At 49.0% G+C, this 19,356-nt stretch overlaps 1 protein-coding gene across 30 annotated transcripts in view; it reads right to left on the reverse strand.

Annotated features, from left to right (window-relative positions):
- Positions 1-14,430, reverse strand: part of KCNMA1 (potassium calcium-activated channel subfamily M alpha 1) — a 768,447-nt gene extending 754,017 nt beyond the window's left edge. For 29 of the 30 annotated variants that reach the window (XM_037727278.1, XM_037727288.1, XM_037727276.1 and 26 more), the window contains exon 1: positions 13,577-14,430. In XM_037727278.1, coding sequence (XP_037583206.1) covers positions 13,577-13,945 — 369 coding nt within the window. In that variant the 5' untranslated portion in view covers positions 13,946-14,430. Of the gene's footprint in view, positions 1-12,517; positions 12,834-13,576 lie in introns of those variants that run through there. The other variant, XM_017548741.2, reaches the window with a different exon arrangement.
- Between the last annotated feature and the right edge of the window lie 4,926 nt (positions 14,431-19,356).

The raw sequence follows: 19,356 nt of genomic DNA on the forward strand, positions 1-19,356 counted from the left end.
TCAGTTACTTGGGAGGCTGAGGCAGGAGAATTGCTTGAACTCAGGAGGCGAAGATTGCAGTGAGCCGAGATCATGCCACTGCACTCTAGCCTGGATGACAGAGCAAGACTCCATCTAAAAAAAAAAAAAGAAAGAATACTTGGAGGATGTTTGCACCTCCAATAAGAGTTAAACTATAGTACAGAAGAAACAAAATGTACAACTAAGTATTTTTTCCTGGATTGTAGCAAGTCCTACACAATTACCAACACCCCAGAGCTACCTGGTACTCTGTGGATCTGTGAAGTGTTAATGTAATGTATCTGTGACAAGTTAAAATTTAATGCATGGCTCCAGTAGCGTAATCGAATTGATGTTACGCAACCTAAGAGAACTATTCCAGTAAGTTCTGATGTGCTGGCTGCTTATGGTTCAGGGGGATGTTTTTTTGGCGGTTATTGAGTATTTGGGAATCATTCCTTTAGACACGTGCTCTTTTGGCACAGAAGCTGTGGTAATCCTATTCCCACCGTCAGCAGCTGTAATGCTCCGGGGAACCACAGGGCTGAGATGAATATTCTGGCTCCAGGGCTGCCTTTGGGGCAAGTTAAGGAAAAGGATCAAAGTAAGTTGATTTGCATGACCTTCTCTTTAATCAGATGTTTCTTTTTATGCTCAACCTCAACAAAGCCAGCACACTATTTATAGTCCACAGGCTAAGATGTTCTGAACCATTCTCCCGCACCAAAAATTAAAATGAAAACCTCAGTAGTGGTGTGGCTGTACCATTAGAAGTAATAGCAGAGTCACAAAAACCTATTTCTGAGACGTTTTTAAAATGACAGGTTTAATGGTATTTCCAGTGGGGCGGGTGTCCCCAGACTGTAATTCTTAAATGTGTCATCAAAGTCAATATTGAAGTTCTGAGGACATGGCAATCCAATTTCACTCTCGTGTTTTACAGTAGAACAAGAACTTCTCCCTGGATTCACTGTCCTGAATAACTTAATCTTTGGTTATCAGGTAAAAATGATAGTTTTAAAATCTGACGTAAGAAATGGCTTTATATTGAAATCAGAGAACTTGTCATATGCATGGGAAAACTAAGGCCCAGAACCAATGACTTGCCTAAGACACTGTAGTTAGTCACTTGTCACATGTCAAAATCAAAAATCCAGCACTCCCTTAACTTCACTCTAACCAGATCCCACAGGCAGAAAGAGGGCTGTTCTCTTCATTTATCTGCTCTCAAAGTGGACACTGCCTAAATCAAAGTCAGCCTGGGTACTTCTAGAGGGGTTGCAAGCTTTAGAGGAAGAATATTAGCTGCCTACCAACAAAACGAGAGTTCCACAGTAAAGAACGTATCACGGAAGGAAATATGCCCAAAGATAATGGTGGTCATCTCCTGGAGGGGGAATTTGGAGGAATTTTTCCCTTTTCTCAAATTTTTATTTGTAATTGTTGTAAAATACACAGAAGATAAAAATGTACCAACTTACCCATTTTTAAGTGTGCAGTACTTCACACTTAAAAATGTGCATATTTCACTGAGTGTGGTGGCTCATGCCTGTAATCCCAGCACTTTGGGAGGTGGAGGCAGGTGGATTGCAAGGTCAGGAGTTCAAGACCAGCCTGGCCAAGATGGTGAAACCCTGTCTCTACTAAAATACAAAAATTGGATAGGTGTGGTGGCAGGCACCTTTAATCCCAGCTGCTTGGGAGGCTGAGGCAGAGAATCACTGATCCCAGGAGGCGGAGGCTGCAGTGAGCCGAGATCACGCCACTGCACTCCAGCCTGGGTGAAGAAGTGAGACTCTGTCTCAAGGAAGAAAAAACAAATGTGCATATTTCACACTGTTGTGCAACCCATCTCCAGAAATTTTTCATCCTACAAAACCGAAACCCTATACCCATTAAACACTTCCCTCCCTCTGGCCCCTGGAAACTATCATTCTACTTTCTGTTTCTGAGTTTGGCAACTCTAGGTACCTCTTATAAGTGGAACTTATCCTTTTGTGGCTGGCTTATTTCATTTGGCCTGATGTCCTCAATATTCATCCACGTGGTGGTATGTGTCAGAATTTCCTTCCTTTTTAAAGTTGAATAATATGTTGCTGTATGTACCTACCACAATTTGCTGATCTATTCATCCATGAATGAACACTTGAGTTGCTCCCACCTTTGGCCATTGTGAATAATGCTGCTGTGAACATAGGTGTACAAATATCCTTAAGACCCTGCTTTTGCGTTTTTTGGATATCTAACCAGAACTGAGATTGCTGGATCATGATAATTCAGTGATTGACTTGTTTTGGAAATTTGTCATGGAACTGCCATACTGCTTTCCTCAGTGTCTGCACCATTTGGCATTCCCACCAACACTACACCAGGGTTCCAGTTTCTCTACATCCTCACCAACACTGGTGATTTTCTATTTTTTTTTGACAGTAGCCATCCTAACAGGTCTGACTGTGTCCTTTTTGTTTAATGCCCCTGCATGGCCCACGTTTTCTACAATGAACAGGTAGCACATTAAAGACAAAATGTAAAACACTGAAGTTAAAAAGCAAATCCTATGGGGAAAACAGGGTTGTGAAAGAACTTAAGAAATGATTGGATTTTTTTAGACCGAGGCAAACTGTTGAGCCCTCTTGTGGGCTCAGCTAGAGACATCATTCCTATACTCTTCAAGAATCTATCACCTGATCGGCATCGGCTGCGGCCATAATTCATGGGCAGCTAAAATAATTCATCTAAGCACTGGGAGGAAAGTGCTCCCAGATGCAGGTCGGAGAACAACAATGTACATTAAGCTCTTGCCTGCTAATGTTGGTCATAAAAATCCCTAGCACTTGGGGAAGGCCTTTCATCTTCCAAATCTTTCCTCCAAGCATAGAACCTTATCTCTGAGTTCTCCATTTGAAGAGCTGGAGGCCCACTTTTTCCCCTTCCAGAGCCACAAAGGGTCCACTTTCCAAAACCACATAAAGAGAAAACAACATGACTGTGACAACTTCTCCCAGAGAGGATCAGAATTCTCCTCTCAGTTAACAAGCACACCAACAAGATTCCCCACGAAGCCTTCCAGCCCTTCACCTGTGGGCCACAGGGCCACACAGGCCACATGCTATCAGTTCATTAGAAAGAACGTCTCGTTTGAAAAGCTAAAATGTTCCAAAAGTGAACTCATTCTACCCACCGTCTTTATATAATGCTTTACTCCTTGGAGGTGAGGTCATTTGATGTGATTTATTCATTAAAACAAAGGTGAAAGAACTAAAACCAAAATCCATCCAATTAGCTATTTATCCAACCTCTAACTCTCAGAGGAGAAATTCTTTTTCCCTTGGTGTGAACCTCTCCCTCCACCCTCTGCCCTCCCTCACCTTTTTCCCTTGTGTGTTTTGCTCTCTTTTCTTTTCTGGTTTCTTTTTGTTGAGCAAAAGGGGGGAAATAACAGCAAAGATAAACAGGAGTCCCAGTGGAAAGGAGACCCAATGAGCAGGTGGGGAAGAGACAGCCTCCTATTCTAAGGAGCAGCTGTATTCAAGCGATGCAAAAAGAGGTTCAAAAGCACTGTCTGTCTCCCTAAATGAAAAACAGTCGACATCTAGAAAATAGAATCCAACTCAGGTTTCCTAACAAAGGCTCCATACCCTGCATCTGGATTTTTGTCAGGGCCCCAAAATTATAAGCCCTGCATGAAACTGAGAAGGGGGCTAAACCTTGGAGATAACAGGGCAGGTGACAATGACAAGGAGGTGACTTCATGGCCTAGTGACAGTCAAAAGCCTCCAGCCACAGCTGCTGACAAGACTGAAAAGACCTCAGAGGGCAAACTTCAAGAAACAACAACCAGAATGGGTCGTTTTCTGAACTCTGGGCAAAGAGGCAAAGGGAAACCTCACCGTCTCAGGAGGAGAAGGAACCTGGGGAAGCCATCAAGGAGGAAAAGAAAGTGGCCTTCACAGAGGAAACACAAGTTAAGGTTGAGGTCATTCTATGTCTCAACAACACTGCAGACATGGAAACACCACCCAGCTCTGTCCCTTGCTGGATTAGATTTAGAATTTGAAATCTACCATCCACCAAGGCTTGTTCTGAGTGTCCCAGACACAGACCAGAAGCAAAGAGGGACTAGCACAAACTGAAAGATCTTCCCAAGTTCATTGTAAAGTGGGTGTGTCCCTAGTGGAACGGTGGCATCAGGAGATCATATTTACCCTGGTAGGGTGGACTTCCAGCACTGGTGAGGAAGCGCATAGGGCCTGAGGCCTCAAAGCGTCCTTCTACAACTATGAGTTTATAGTTCCATGTGTTTCTGAACTTGTTAAATAAGGTTGCTATGTGTTGTCCACTAACCTACAAACCTGAAGTCCCCAACCTACAAAGGCCACTCTCAATCCCAGCCCCCACCCCCAGTTCACTCCCAAAGATGAAGACAGAGAGGAATGCCCAGTCTTTAAAAGGGATGAAGGAACAAGAACAAGACATGGAACAGGAAAATAAAATAAATACTCATCTTATACTCCCAACCTGAAATCCACATACAGGCAGCCCAGCCGCCTGTAGATAATTTGGCTTACAATGATGTGCAAAGATGCAGACCCATTTTGGCTGAATAGTTAAGTACAGTTAGAAGTGACCTGGGAAAGAACATTACTGACAATCTTGCCTTAAAAAACTCTTTTGCAAAAGACTTCACGCTCCCAGACTTCAGCAGCTAACAGATGGAAATTAATTTCACTTCAAGTCAAAAATCTAAAATCTGGCCAGGCACGGTGGCTCACGCCTGTAATCCCAGCATTTTGGGAGGCCGAGGCAGGCAGATCACTTAAGGTCAGGAGTTTAAGGCCAGCCTGATCAACATGGTGAAACCCTGTCACCATTAGAAATATAAACATTTGCCAGGCATAGGGGCACATACCTTAATCCCAGATACTCGAGAGGCTGAGACAAGATAACTCTGGAGGCGGAGGTTACAGTGAGCCGAGATCATGCCACTGCACTCCAGCCTGCCAGCCTGGGCAACACAGCAAGATTCTGCCTCAAAAAAAAAAAAAAAAAAAAAATCTAAAATCCTAATTTTTCTTTTCAAAAAACATCCTTCCCCCAAAGAAAAGTCAACTCTGATAATGGGGATATTGACACAATGTTTACTTTAATTACTTCTTCCCCAAATGGAAGTATTCCTCCCTATTGTGCTAGAAACCAGAATTAAACAGCACCAAGTTTCCACAGAAACCCTCGGGAATTAGAACCACTAAGAAAAAAGGATGTAAAAGAAAGGATGGAGAGAGAGGAGGAGGGGGAGAAGGCTGGAATTCAGGCTTTCCTGTGAATTCGTCTTGAAATGCCCAGAGTCACCGGATCTGAGTCCCCAAGAAAATCTGGTAGAGAGCCCAGTGAAACAGCATAAAGAATATAAAATAAATGAGATGTGTGAAATAATTTTGATTTTGGTCACATGAAGAAACATTAGTCATACAGGTAACGAGATCTTATAGGGAGATGATTCCAAGGCTCGGCTTGACAACGTTAAGTATATCCATTCTGGGCCTGGAGTGCCAATTACATTTCCAAATTGGCAATTAGACATAATGTCCCAAGACAATCACCAAATAATGCCAAAAACAAAGCAAGTTCCAACTTAAAGCTGCCATTCTTTTGAACTGCCCTTCCCTCCCCTGCCTGACTCATCCACCTCACAAACAGCTGCTCTTTATGAGCTAAATCCTTGTTAGTTGCTGATCAAGAGAGACCAGGATGGCGTGAATAATTAAAATCCACGAATGACTCAAGCACCATGTTATCAGCAAACCAAGCCCACCCCTTTCACCAGGAGTTTCTCCATAGCATCTCACAAATTACCCAAAAGAAGGACCAAAATATATTCGCCCCCCTACTGCATTCTCGTTCAGCCCCCAGCTAACCGGAAAAGATGTTGGAAAGAGCCTTCCAACATCTATGTGTGTTTACATTTGTATGACTCAGTTCCTGCCCTCAAGGAGTTTGCAGGCAATTCAGACGTCAGATGATCATATTCCATGAGAAGATAACTGTTCTTTCCCCTGCTCAGCCTGTCACGTGCTAATAAAAGTCTTAACGAGAAGGGACTCAGAACTGGATCTTAATTATTTTTTCCCCAGCACCTAGTTTGGTTTCTGGCACATCGTACGCACTTAATATGCAACAAAAGCAAAAACAACCGTCATAAGAATAACCAAAAGACTTCTCTGAAGGCCTACTGTGTGCAGGCCATGACACCAAATCCTTCATTCGGCCTGCTGCAGACACTCGTGGTTCTCCCCTCTGAAAATGAAACAACATAAAAAGTACAACTCATGGAAAAAGTCCCTGACAGCGTGAGCTGTGAAAAACCCGGTATGGTGAGAAAAGCAGCTGCTTTCACTTTCATCCGCTGGAATTCTTAAGAAGTACATTGGAGGGCCGCACAGCACGGTGGCACACGTGTCCCCCAGTCACTCCACGGGCCGCTCTCCAGCCTATCCTTTGAAGTTGAACTCTCCATTTGGGAAGGCACACCCAGGCCCCTACAGAAAATCAGGCTGGCAGTCTTGATGTCCACTGATTTCAAACACTCCAGAGGGAGTGGCCCCAGCCAGCCTGGAGCATCACCACAGGGCAGCCCTGGCGACACCAGCAGCCTTTCATTTTGCAAGGAGGTGGTTTGGCTGGGTTGGCCTCCTGGACTTCAGGAAGCCACACCCCTTGCAGAATGACCAACTGGCATGAGGGAGAGCCCACACTTTGGTGGGCGACACGCAGACCACACCCTGTAAACACTGCTCTGGCCGCCACAACCCAACCCTAAATCCACAGCGCTGATGGTTTCCTTAGGAGCAGGCACCTGGACCATCAGCTTTAGCAAACAAGAGCCCAGCCTGAAACACAGCTACCCGGCCCTGAAGGGAGTTTTCTCCACCCAACGGGCTGGCACAGCAAACCTTCTGCTTCTCATCCCCTCCCCCTTGAAGAGCTGGGAATTTCCATATTTAAAAATAAGCCTGTCTTCAGGGATAGACTGCCCGGAGTCTGAGGGATGGACCAGATCCTTGCTTCTCAACTGTGGTCTGCACAGCATCAGTACAGCCTGTGTCTCGCCAGATCAGCAGAATCTCCGGCCCCACACTGGACCTTCTGAATTGGAACCTGCATTTTAACAGCTCCCAGTGATTCCTGAGCATATTAAAGTTTGAGTTGGCCAGAAACAGTGGTTCACACCTGTAATCCCAACACTTTGGGAGCCCAAGATGGGAAAATCACTTGAGACCAGGAGTTCAAGACCAGCTTGGGCAACATAGGGAGGCCCCATCTCTATTAAAAAAACAAACTAGCCAGGCATGGTGGTATACCCCCATAGTCTCAGCTACTTGGGGGGCTGAGGCAGGAGGATCACTTGAGCCTGGGAGGTTGAAGCTGCAGTGAGTAGTGATCATGCCACCACATTCCAGCCAGCCTGGGCAACAGAGTGAGACCCTGTCTAAAAAAAAAGTTTGAGAAGCCCAGACCTGGACAAACTCTGCAGCTGTTGGAGATGGAGATCTGATATTCCCACTGAACATTCCCCTGGCCTACTGTCCACCATGCTAGGACAGCCCTGCCTCTGAGGGTGGAATCCCTGACTTTTCTTTTCTAGGTGCCCAGCCCAGGTGGTCCCACCCACCAGAGACACAGTTCTAAAAGAGACATCATTGGTCTGCTCCCTCACTGTGCACAAAAATGCTTGGCCTTGCCTGACCCCCAGGAATGTCTCCAAGGGACCCAGTGTTCCCCACAGGGCCCAGGATCACAGCACAAACAGCCCTTTCACCAGAACCACAGAGGCGACCCTCCAGGGGATCTTCAGCTGTGGAAGGTGGCGTTGGCTGCTGTGATTCACAGATTAGCACGGTCACTGCCGGTGTGAGCCGGGACACCCACTTTGGGAAGGAGATCCTGGCATTGCAATCTAATGCCAATCTGACTGTTTCTGCACCAGGCCTCTCATGCCCTGATGAGAGGGCAAGCCCCAAAGCAAGCACTTAATCCTGGCTAGCAGCCACCCAATGAATGTCCCCATCCAGGGAACAAAATAGCCGCAAGGCAAAGAGAAGGCCCATTTGGCCTTGCCTTTGGAATCCTTTACCCTCAGGCCAAATGGCAGGGGGCAGGCAGCTCTTCCTTTCCTCCTGATGTATGTTTTGGTCAAGTCTCCTGGGTACCTGGAAGCAGGGCTAGCCCAAAACTTCCAAAGGGAGGCCACAGGTCCCCAGTGACCTCCTAGAAAAGGCTATAAAGTGAGGCTGGTGAAAAAAACCCACTCCATGAGTTTGTGCTCTGTTACAGCTCTCAATTTGCAGATGAGGAAACTGAGGCACAAAACAGTGATGTCTTTGCTCAAGATCACAGGCCGACCTTGGGCATTACACAGCAGACTTGACACTGGAGCAAGACGGCTCACAGGTAGCACATCCGAAGGCATTTTAACCCATTTCTCTACCAGCAGGATGCCTCCAAGCCTGTGAGGCATCCCCCTCTAAGGGGGAAGCTCAGCCACACTACACCTGCTGATTTTTTTTTTCACAAGGTAATTTCAAAGGCAAGTGTGCCACAGAGCACACTTTGGGAAACACTGGCCTAGGGGATGTCTTGAAAAAGCTGGTCTGGGTAGTCAGTGAGTGCCCTGGCCAAGAGACTGTGACATCACTTGGAGGACAGGTCTGTGAGTTCTGGACTTGGGATAACAGAGATGGAATTTGTCCCTCCTCAAGGGTACAGTGCTGGACAACCACACCTGCCCACCAAACACCACAGTGTTTCCCTTCTGCCAGCCCTGCAGTTCCTGGTCCCCCACACTGTCAATGTTCATCCACTGATACCCCCACCATCAAAACAGTAACCATCCTGCCAGGCCCCCATCTATGGAGCCTACCTATGCCACCCCAGCCTAACCTTCCAGCCTCGCAACAGCCAAGAGCCATAAGCCCAAGTCTCAGTCTGACTCTAACTGGTTGTTTGACCTATGACAGTACCCTCCAGGATATAAAGGCTCCTTTTGGCTCAAAAACTTTGTTATAGTCTGCGCCCTTCAGGGGCTGTAAGTTCAATGAATCGAAGGGAAAACAAACTCAGCACTTCGTGAAGCTGTGATAGCTACCATTCACAAGAAGCCTGCTAAGTGCCTGGTGTTTGCAGGGTGCTATATGCCCATTATTTCCACTCCCTATAAGAACCCTACAAAATAAGCAACAGTATGCTCTTTGTATGGGGGAAGAAATCAAAGCTAAACCTGGTTGGCAGTCCAAGATGCCCTGCTAATAAATGTGAGATCCATGATTTGAACTTGGGTTTGTCTGATTACAGAGTCTGTACTAAAGTATGCCTTCCCATAAAGAGAGCCAGGGAAGAGGCATGGTGGCTCACACCTGTAATCCCAGCACTCTGGGAGGCCAAGGCTGGCAGATCATGAGGTCAAATTAAAACCATCCTGGCTGATATGGTGAAACCCCATCTGTACTAAAAATACAAAAATTAGCGGGCATGGCGGCATGCAGCTGTAGTCCCAGCTACTCAGGAGGCTGAAGCAGGAGAATTGCTTGAACCCATGAGGCAGAGGCTTCAGCGAGCCGGGAACGCGCCACTGCACTCCAGCCTGGGTGACAGAGCAAGACTCCATCTCAAAAAAGAGAAAGAGAGAGAGAGAGAGAGAGCGCCAGGAATGAGAAGCACAAGCTCTCTAGACAAGGGCAGGTCAGCGGGAGCTCCCCTGTGACTGGGACCCAAGAACTCCTCCTAGGTCACCCCAAGTGATCTGCTCAAAAAGGAGTATCTGAAGGTCATCCGGTGCAGCTGATCTCCAGGACAGGATGAGATGAGGCACCAGGGTCAATCTGGAATCAAGAGCTCCACGGCACTGAAGCTCCAGCCCGGATTGAATGCGTCAGGCCAGACCCTGGGTAATTACCAAGCTGTAATGGGATCTGATATTTATATTAGTCACGAGCCTGACAGAGAAAACGTGTTGTTTTCTTAGGCACAGCCATGGAGACAACATCTCGATAATTCATTACACGCAGACCATCTTTGATCAAGCCCAGGCTTCTACAAGGACAACAGCTCAAATTGAGAATAGAAATAACTCCATTCCCAGCCACACTCAGGCCCTTCAGCAAACCACAGCTCCATCAGGAAGTTGGCCTCGGTTTCCCCAGATATTTAATGAGAAGTGGACCATATGCTGGAAGATGAGCAGAAGGTGGAAATAAAGATATGCAACTGTTCCGAGACTGAATTCCTAGAGGAATTGCTGGGGAATTGCAAAACACATTCTGAGCTAGAAACTTTAACCCTCGTTCCTCAACTCCTCTCCCTCTCCTGTATCGAATCACAGAGCAGGAAGGGACATTAGAACTCACAGAATTCAATTCCCACATTTTATATACAAGGAAAGAGAGACACCAGAGAGGTTAAATAACTTCTTCAAAGTCATGGCTTTATTCAGGCTACCAGAGGAGTTCCCTATTCAATATAGTCTATGACAGGATTGAACTTCACAACGTCACAGCCAAGTGAATAGAGAGCTCTGATAAAATCCAACAAACTAAAAAAGAATAATGCAAAAAATTACAGCAAAGAACACTGGAATGACTGTGACCAAGTTCCCAACAGGAGGAAATTGTCATGTTGTCTTCTTCACTTTCTGAAAAAGTGCACATGCCACTCTTTTCAAAAGAATAAAATCATTCCCTATTTGAGATTCAGAGGCCAAAGGTACTAAGGAAGAGATGTCCCACTACGCACGTTCACAGTCTTGGGTTCCTTTGATCAAAAAGGTTGGTGCAATTCCAGAGACCAAACGCTCATGAAATTGGAGTTCCTTGCCGAATTTTATCTCCCACAGAACTTCAGATGCTACAAAAGACCTCCTTTCCTGTGGACTCCAGCGTTTGATCAAACCATCTTGGGGCTGAAGGAGGGTGAGGGTGAACCGATCTGAGGGCTGGTAGAATTTTCTAGAAAGGCAGCCTACGTTTTTCGTGGGAAATCTAGCACAAAAGTTATTATTCTAAACTTAAGCCAAATACATGCCTGTGTATCAAGTTTTGAGAAAACTACCAAATACTTGGAAAGCAAAAAGAACAAAAGAAAAAAAAATACAATTGCAATAAAAATACAGACCTCAAGGGTAGAAAGATATGCTTTTAAAATGCCTGACTTACCATTATTGCTTAGAATGAGCTGGCTACCCATGCTTTAAGTGAGCAAATCTAGGGGCATTATCAAGAGATTCTGGGCATGCTTTAAAGCAGACTCATGGTATCAAAAGGAACCTGTACTCATTCGAAACTGGCCTCACATCTGCTGAACCAACCACCATCACCTCTCATCCCTGGCAAATTTCTTATAGCAACTAACTTCCAGTTATGTCCACTCAGCAGGTCTTGGAGCTACAAAATATAGCCAAATATTTACGGATTGTTTTTTCTAATCATTGCCAAAAACCTATTTTCTTGAGTAAACTGACAGAAGTTATGCTTGCTCATCATTTAGGAGATCCTTTGTGTGTGTGAGGGGATTAGCATTTCATTACAGGCACTGCAATCGCATTTCTGTACCCACTAGCGTAAAAAGATCTTGGAAGCTGTGTTTAAGACCCCAGGATCACAAAAACACCACGAGTTATTTTGAATCATTGAAAAAGTTTTCGTTATGATCAAAATTGCCCACTGCCTGAAAAAAAGCAAGCTGTTAAAAAGTTCACCCAGATCACTCCATCTAGGCAACATTTCAGATCTTTCCCCTAAAGACAGCTGCTGAATCTCAGTAAACGGGGGAACAAAATTCCTGAGGCTGTTGGGGGAGGTGGAGGAGAGGGATGGAGAGAGGGAATGTGGGAATTTGAAGGCTCCGGGAATAAGCTGTCTCAGGGTCTCAGCAGGAGGGTTAGGCAGGGATCTGGTGTATAGGGCTTTGCTTAACCTGAGGGTTTCTCTGGAAAGTGGCAGGTTTTCCTTCTTAACAAATAAAAAGGAACTTCTCCAGCTGAGAAGGTAATTCCAAAGAAAGCTCTCTGGCCAACACCTGCAGGCCTCCGAGAAGCCAGAGAATGAGGATAAGAACGATGGTTTTCATATTTCTCCCTTTTTTCCAATACACCAGTATTTTCCAAAACACAAATGTGCTGCCACAAAACACAGCTGAGCTCCAGCACCCAACAGGATGTGTAATTAATGATCAGGAGAGAGAGCCTCGGTTCCCCCTGGTGTTTTCATAGCCAGCCTTCACCCACAGCCCCTGGCTTCCCTACTTCTCTCAGCCCCCAAGAAGGCTTCTACAAGTTGCTGTGCCCTATGGAAGTTTGAGGGGGTCCTCGGGTTAACTTTACTAGAAAAGATGTGAACATGTGGGGACTGCAATGTGTATCCACCTTGCACTATTCACCTGGATATCCCTTCCCTCCAAAACGGTTAGTGCTGTGAAGTTCCCTCGGATGGGAATTCCTCAGAAAGAAGGCAGCTGGGTCACTCTCTTGTTTCCAGTTCTTTCTTCTTTCTTCGGCAATTTTCTATCAAACACCATCGGATCCCCCATTCCAGCCAGCGGCTACGGGGAAGGGAGGACATCTCTAGGGACATGAGTACAGACCAGGCAGTGAGCCTAGCAACCATACATCGAAGGTGTCGCCAGCCTCAGTGCTGGTGGGCGTCTGCGCCAAGAATAGCTAAAGCCGACAACATCTAGCCACCTCGAGCGCCAGGGAAGAAGCTCCGCGTAAAACCGCGGCCTCAGGCGGACCCCCGCTCCAGCTTCGCGCTGCTGGGCATTTCCGGGGAACCAAAGTGGGTGGCCTAGGGGCAAAGGAACAGAGGCCGAAGAACTTGGGGTATGTTCCACTAGAACACCTAAGGGACAGAGTGGGAGGTGACATCGGATTTACGACCTCGACACGTTCTGAATGTGGCAGCCCCGTGGGCTGCCCCAATACTGGGATGGATCTCCTCAACTTCTTTCGCCCCTCGAAGTCCCCCACTACCTCGGGCCATGCTCCTCCCCCGGGATTCCCTTGTGCAAAATTATTCTCTCCCTTGTCCAAAGAATTTTCTCTTTTATCTGACCCCACGAACTCATTTCCCCAACAGGTTCCTAAAGTATGGATGGATGTGCTCCCTCTCGCCCACCGACTGGAGCCGTGCCCCGACAGGTGAGCGGTGCAGAACAAGCACCCAGCGGCCCCCAGCTTCCTCCGTCCAAGCGGGGTTGGCTCTCCCCACCCCGCACCACAGCACCCGAGCCCGTGCGTCCCCCACCCCAGCCCCAGCCGCAGCCAACAACCCTACAATAAACAAGAAGACAGGATTGGGCATCCGCGTCCGGGAGCGCACTGGCTCGGGGCAACTCCTCACCCTCGGCGCGCCGCCCGCTGCCCGGATCCGAGAGCACCGGGAGAGCGGAGGAAAGGGAAGGCGGCCGTGGGGAAGGCAGGCGGGATGAAGGGAGGCACCGCGCGGCACGGAGCGAGGAGGTGGGCTGCAGGGGACGCCGAGAAGCGGCGGGGCTGGCGCAGAGGGCGGGCGCCCGGGGCGCGCGTTACCTTCGTCTTGCCCCCGCAGTGGCAGCACACGGTCCACAGGTACTTGAGCGTCCGCCAGAGCAAGATGATGAAAAGGCCCCCGAAGAAAGTCACCATGGAGGAGGCCAGGAAAGCCCACCACATGCGTTGGCCCCGGCTGTCGCACGGCACCTCCATGGTCACCGGGATGATGAGCGCATCCATCTTGGGCTCGTGGACCGAGGACGAGGAGGAAGAGGAGGAGGAAGAAGAAGAGGAAGAGGAGGAGGAGGAGGACGCGTCTAGGCTGAGATGGTTCGCGTGGATATTGCTACTCATTCTAAGACTGCTGCCTCCGCCGCCGCCGCCGCCGCCGCTGCTGCCGCCGCCGCCGCCGCCACCATTTGCCATAGCTAGCAACGGGCAGCCGGCGCAGGGGCTCGGGGGAGCTCCTCCCGCCGCCAGCGCCACCCCGAACACCCATCAACAGCCATATTGCTGCTACTGCTGCCGCCGCTGCCGCCGCGGAGCGCGGGAGGGGGGCGGGGAGGCGCCTGGGCTCGGGGCGCTGTGCGCGACCTGGCGGGGTGCGCCGAGATATATACAGCGAGCCGCCGCCGCCCGCCCTCCCCCCGGCCGCCGGCCCGCCCGGGGGGGAGGGGGATGGAGCGCGCGGGCAGCTCCCCCTCCCCGGCCCGCGCCCCGCTAGCCCCGGGCCGCGCTGGCCCCGAGCGCCGAGAGCCAGGGGGCGCCGCGGGCCGCCCGCGCCCGGGGTCTGCGCCGCCCCCGGGCCCGCCCTGGCTCTTCGCGCGGGCCCGGGTGTCCTCGGCGCCGCGCCGCCTGCCGTGCGCCACTGGTGTGCGCTGAGCTCCGGTCGGGGACCCCCCTTCCCCGCGCGCCTCCCGCGCGGCTAACGAGCCGCTCTAGGCTTATTAGGCGGCAACTCGTTAATAATGGATAATCGGCCCCCTCAGCCCGGGCGCCCCCCCGCCAGCCCTCCTCCCCCGGGCTGCGCTCGGCTCCCGCTCGCCGCCCCGGTGCGCGCCCGGCCGCGGCAGGTTCACCGCGTCCGGCCGCCGGGCCGTGGCCGCCTGCTAGCCCATGCTCCCGGGACCCCCGAGTCCTGTCTGCACGCCGCTAAGCGTCCTCGGCCTCCGCTAGCTCTTCCTCCTCGCCGCCTCCGACTCCTCCTCGTCCCCGTCCTCGCCGCCAGAGCCTCTTCGGCGCGCGCCCCGCGCTCCCCTCAGCCGCCAGCAGCTGCGGCTGCAGCAACTGGAGCGGGCGCGGGCTCTGGATGCCCGAGGCGGGAGGGGAAGAGGCTCGCGGCGCTAGTTCGCCTGGGCTCCGGGCTGGGCAGGGGCGGGCAGGGCCCCTAGGCGGCGGCCCGACACGCTCCCCAGACTCGCAGGGCGCAAGGTAGAGCGCCCCCAGCCCAGGTGCAGGGCCAGGCGCCTCTCTCCAAAGGGCTGCGCCCCCAACCGAGCGCGGTGGGGTACCCTGGGAGGATGGCGGGGCCCCCTAGGCAGGCCGTTTTTTCCCAAAGAGCCCCCAGTGGGGAGGGAAGGAGTGGCCATATGTCAACTAGATTCCACATGCTGAGCGCCCCAGGACCCTCGGGCTTCGGGAGTGAGGAGGACCCTACGCCAGGATACACACAGTTACCCACCCCTACTTCGCTCTTCTCCCTGCTTCCCATGTGCCCAGTGTCCCGCGTGTGGTTGGAGGGCAGGGTCAGGAAGGCCGGCGGGTGGTTTGTGGCCCCTGACAGCAGCAGGTGGTTTTCTCCTTTTCCCCTATTAGCGACAGAGGCTGCCCAATAGAGAGTAGGCAGAGATCATCAGGGCGAGCCGGCTGGGGTAGTGCAGGCGGGATAGACAACAGAGTTCCCTAAAGGGTTGCTTTCCTCTTGTATAGTCCCGGACTTCATCCATGCTGTGAGGAGGACAGATGGGGGAAGGGGGCTTCAGGCTTCATTCCGGCTCACCGCTCCCTATTTAGGGTCTTCCCTTTTCCCACTTAAGATGAAGTCCGTATTTGTTCCTTGGCCTCTCTCTGTACACCACCCGGGGAATCCCCCTTCCGACACTTGCAGAAACTTTGCGCCCTCCTGGACACTGTCCCTCCTCGTGCTACCAGCGGGACCACAAGTTTTTCCAGCGCTGATTAAATCGAAGATGATCACCCTCTCCCCTCATTGCTGCAGTGGTTTCCCCAAAGTTTCCAGCTCATTAGTTTAGGCCTAACTGGAATTCTCAGGTTCCTTTCAGCTCTTCCCGTGGAAAAGGCCCAAGTTAGCATCCTTAGCTTTACACCTGCGGCTGTCTCCTCGGGAGTGAGATCAGCCCTGCCCTTGTCCTTGGAGGTCTCTGGAAGGAAAAGTGACAAGGGAGGCTGAGCTGGGCAAAGAGGCTGAAGACGGTGTTTGAAGCCTCTCTCTTGCTTGATTCAGAATGCATTCATTGCTTTAGGGTACACTTCCACTAAGAAAGAGTTAAGGCTCAAGTCAAAGGAGAAAATGGAATGAGGTAAGAGTTCTTGAGTATTTAGTTCTCAAAAAGCAGTATATGTAGGAGGGAGCTGCAGAGTGTTCTCCAGAAAATGGAATTGTGTGAGCCTCCTCTCTGTACCGTCTCATAGTACCTCCAACCTTGGCCTCTGTGTTCAGCCACTCTGAATGCATCCCTGCCACACCAGTCCCAAGCATGCAAAGGTTCTGGGGCTGAGGGAGCTGGAGGAGTGCTGTGGGGATGCACAGGAAGGTGACTGTGGCATTGAGGTTCCTTTATTTATTAGCCTTCTCAATGGCTGTACTTTGCTGTCTTTGTACCATAGCATATGCCAAGAAAGTTAAGGACATTCCTTAAATCAAGGCCAAGATTTGAAATTTACAAATAAGACACCCAGAACATACAAAGAGTAGCAAAGGATACTGCTGTCTCCCCAGTGGGATATGAAACCTCCAGAATGCATTCCCTCACCCCACAATTGAAATTTTGCAAACCAGCAGATGTGGGGCCTTCTCAGACAGCCCCTACAGCCTGGATTCCCCTGAAATGCTAGTCTGTGGCTACTGGTAAGCAGCTGATGGCTTTGGCTTCTGTCACCCCAGCTGCAGAATCCATAGCTTTTTCTCCTCCTTCATCACCTCAGCATCTTTGGAGAGGGTGTTGGGAGGCTCCTCAGATGCCAGCTCCTTCTGCTGTCTTCATCACCCCTGCCTCTGCTGATTGAAGCTCTTAGCAACTTCTACACTATCCAAGATCTCGGCTCAAGATTCATCAGAGACCCTCAGTGTTGAAGTCAGTGTTTTCCCCCTTCCTACAATCACCAGTCTCTCACCATCTCCCTGAATGGCCTAGCTGGTAGGCACTGAGAGAGTGCCACCATCCACCAGAAATAGACATTGCCAGACCCTTGCCCAGTTCTCTCTGGCCATTTCCACATTGTTCACAAACTTTTGCACCACTTCCAGAAAACTTGGCACCTGGCATTACCAATTGAGGAAAAGACTCTGCACAGACAAAATGGAATCTCAAACTTAAAAGGAACCATAGGTATCTTTGATATGATGTGTTTCTTCATTTATACAATCAAAATAAAACCAGAAACTGCCCTGCCTACCTCTAAGGGTTATGTGTGAGGATGAAAAAAGAAAGCTGGGTGTGGTGGCTCACGCCTGTAATCCCACCACTTCGGGAGGCTGAGACGGGTGGATAACCTGAGGTCAGGAGTTTGAGACCAGCCTGGCCAAAAGGGTGAAACCCCATCTCTGCTAATAATACAAAAATTAACTGGGCATGGTGTCACATGCCTGTAATCATAGCTACTTGGGAGGCTGAGGCATGAGAATCGCTTTAACCTAGGAGGTGGAGGTTGCAGTGAGCACCACTGCACTCCAGCCTGGGTGACAGAGTGAAACTGTCTCACAAAAGAAAAAAAAATAAAGCATCATACAGATCTTGACTGTCATTACTATAACCCAGAAAATGGACAGCCAAAGTCTAACTAGATCTTCTGACCCCTGAGCTCATACTTGCATGCGCACATGCCCCCATGCCATTCTGTTCACAGCATGTCCACAGCCAGGCTGTGGCCACAGTCCAGGGCACAGCAGAGCCCCTCCAGCCTGAATGGGCTCTCTGACTACCCAACACTCATGCCTACTCCTTGTCTTGCCAGTCCCTAGACAGCCTTGGAAATGGGAAAGGTGTAGAGAAGCACTATAAGCCCAGCACATCTTCCCCTAATGTGGGTGTGTCTGCAGGCTGGAAATTGACGTCCATTGCACAAGAACTGAAAGCCTCAACAAAAGTAGAAACTTCACCCTCTGTTCTGAAAACACTGTGAGCCACTTATTTTTATTTCTAAATTCATTTAAAAGCTTCCCAGAAAGAAAGGCAACCTGTGTACCATGTGCATGTGTGTCTATGGCAGCTCTCAAAGCAAATCAGAGGTTTCAAGTTTAAGTATTCTGATCTGAACAATCCTGATTTAAAAGAAATAAAAGAAAGTAAACATACTGAAAAAGCAGAGTGACTAAAGTAAAAGCCTAGGAGAACAAGAAAGGTTATTTACTGAAAAGTTGGCCCAGCCTCACAATTAATGTGCAATGGATTTTCTTTTCCTCCAACCTGGACCCAGTTCCAATACTCTGACATCAATCTTGGCGATTTTGCGATGGAGAAGCCAGGTGGTGACTCTTTAAATGATATATCGCCCTCTGGTGGATTTTCCTGGCCCATGACATTATTTCATGAATGTTCAAAAAAGGGGCTTAGTTTAACAGTCTGAAATACAAGATATGAAAATTCCAAAGAGGAAAACCCTGCTGGAAAAAACTACAGGGATTAGGGAGGTGGCATGGATCAGGACTATGTTGGTCAAAGAATACAAAAAAGTTAGACAGGAGGATCAAGAGATCTAATTGTGCAACATGGTGACTACTGTGGATATCAATGTTTTGTATGCTTGAAAACCGCTGAGAGAGTTTAAGTCTTCTCACCACAGATAAATGATAAGTATGTGAGGCAACACGTATGTTAATTTGTTGATTTTATTTAGTCCTTCCACAATGTATATGTATTTTGAAACATCATATACACCATAAACACATTTTTGTCCATGTTTTTAAAAATAAATTAGGAAAAAAATGATGAACAACAGCAACAAAACCCTACAGCTTCAGCAGAATGAATTAACTAGTTACCAGTTCTACCAGCATATAAACTGTTTTGGACAAAGTTCACGTTATTACCATGACTTGACAGATTTCAACTGTTCCTGCCCCCAGTAACCCTGACCTGCCTTGAATCACCACTGTGTTTTCTTTTAAAGTCATCGGTATCTCTTTTTCTAATCACCCTTGGTCTTCACAGTCTCTTTGTGAAGTAAAAAAGGGCAGTAACAGCCCGGTGCAGTGGCTCACACCTGTAATCCCAGCACTTTGGGAGGCCAAGGTGGGTGGATCACCTGATGTCAGGAGTTTGAGACTAGCCGGGCCAACATGAGGAAACCCCATCTCCACTAAAAATACAAAAATTAGCCAGTCATGGTGGTACACATCTGTAATCTTAGCTACTCGGGAGGCTGAGGCAGGAGAATTGCTTGAACCAGGGAGATGGAGGTCGCAGTAAGTCACTCCAACTGGTGACAGAACAACATTCCATCTCAAAAAAAAAAAAAGTAGGGTCAACAGCAATTTTCCCACTTTACAGGTAAGAAAACTGAGGCTTAGATCTGTCAGGTTACTTGGTGCAACAAGGAAGGTCTGTTACCTCTCAAGTGATTTGTCTCTTTGTAATTTATAACAGTGGAGAGTGGGA

This window comes from Cebus imitator, unplaced genomic scaffold (genome assembly GCF_001604975.1).
Source record: "Cebus imitator isolate Cc_AM_T3 unplaced genomic scaffold, Cebus_imitator-1.0 Scaffold11, whole genome shotgun sequence".
NCBI classification, from domain to species: domain Eukaryota; kingdom Metazoa; phylum Chordata; class Mammalia; order Primates; family Cebidae; genus Cebus; species Cebus imitator.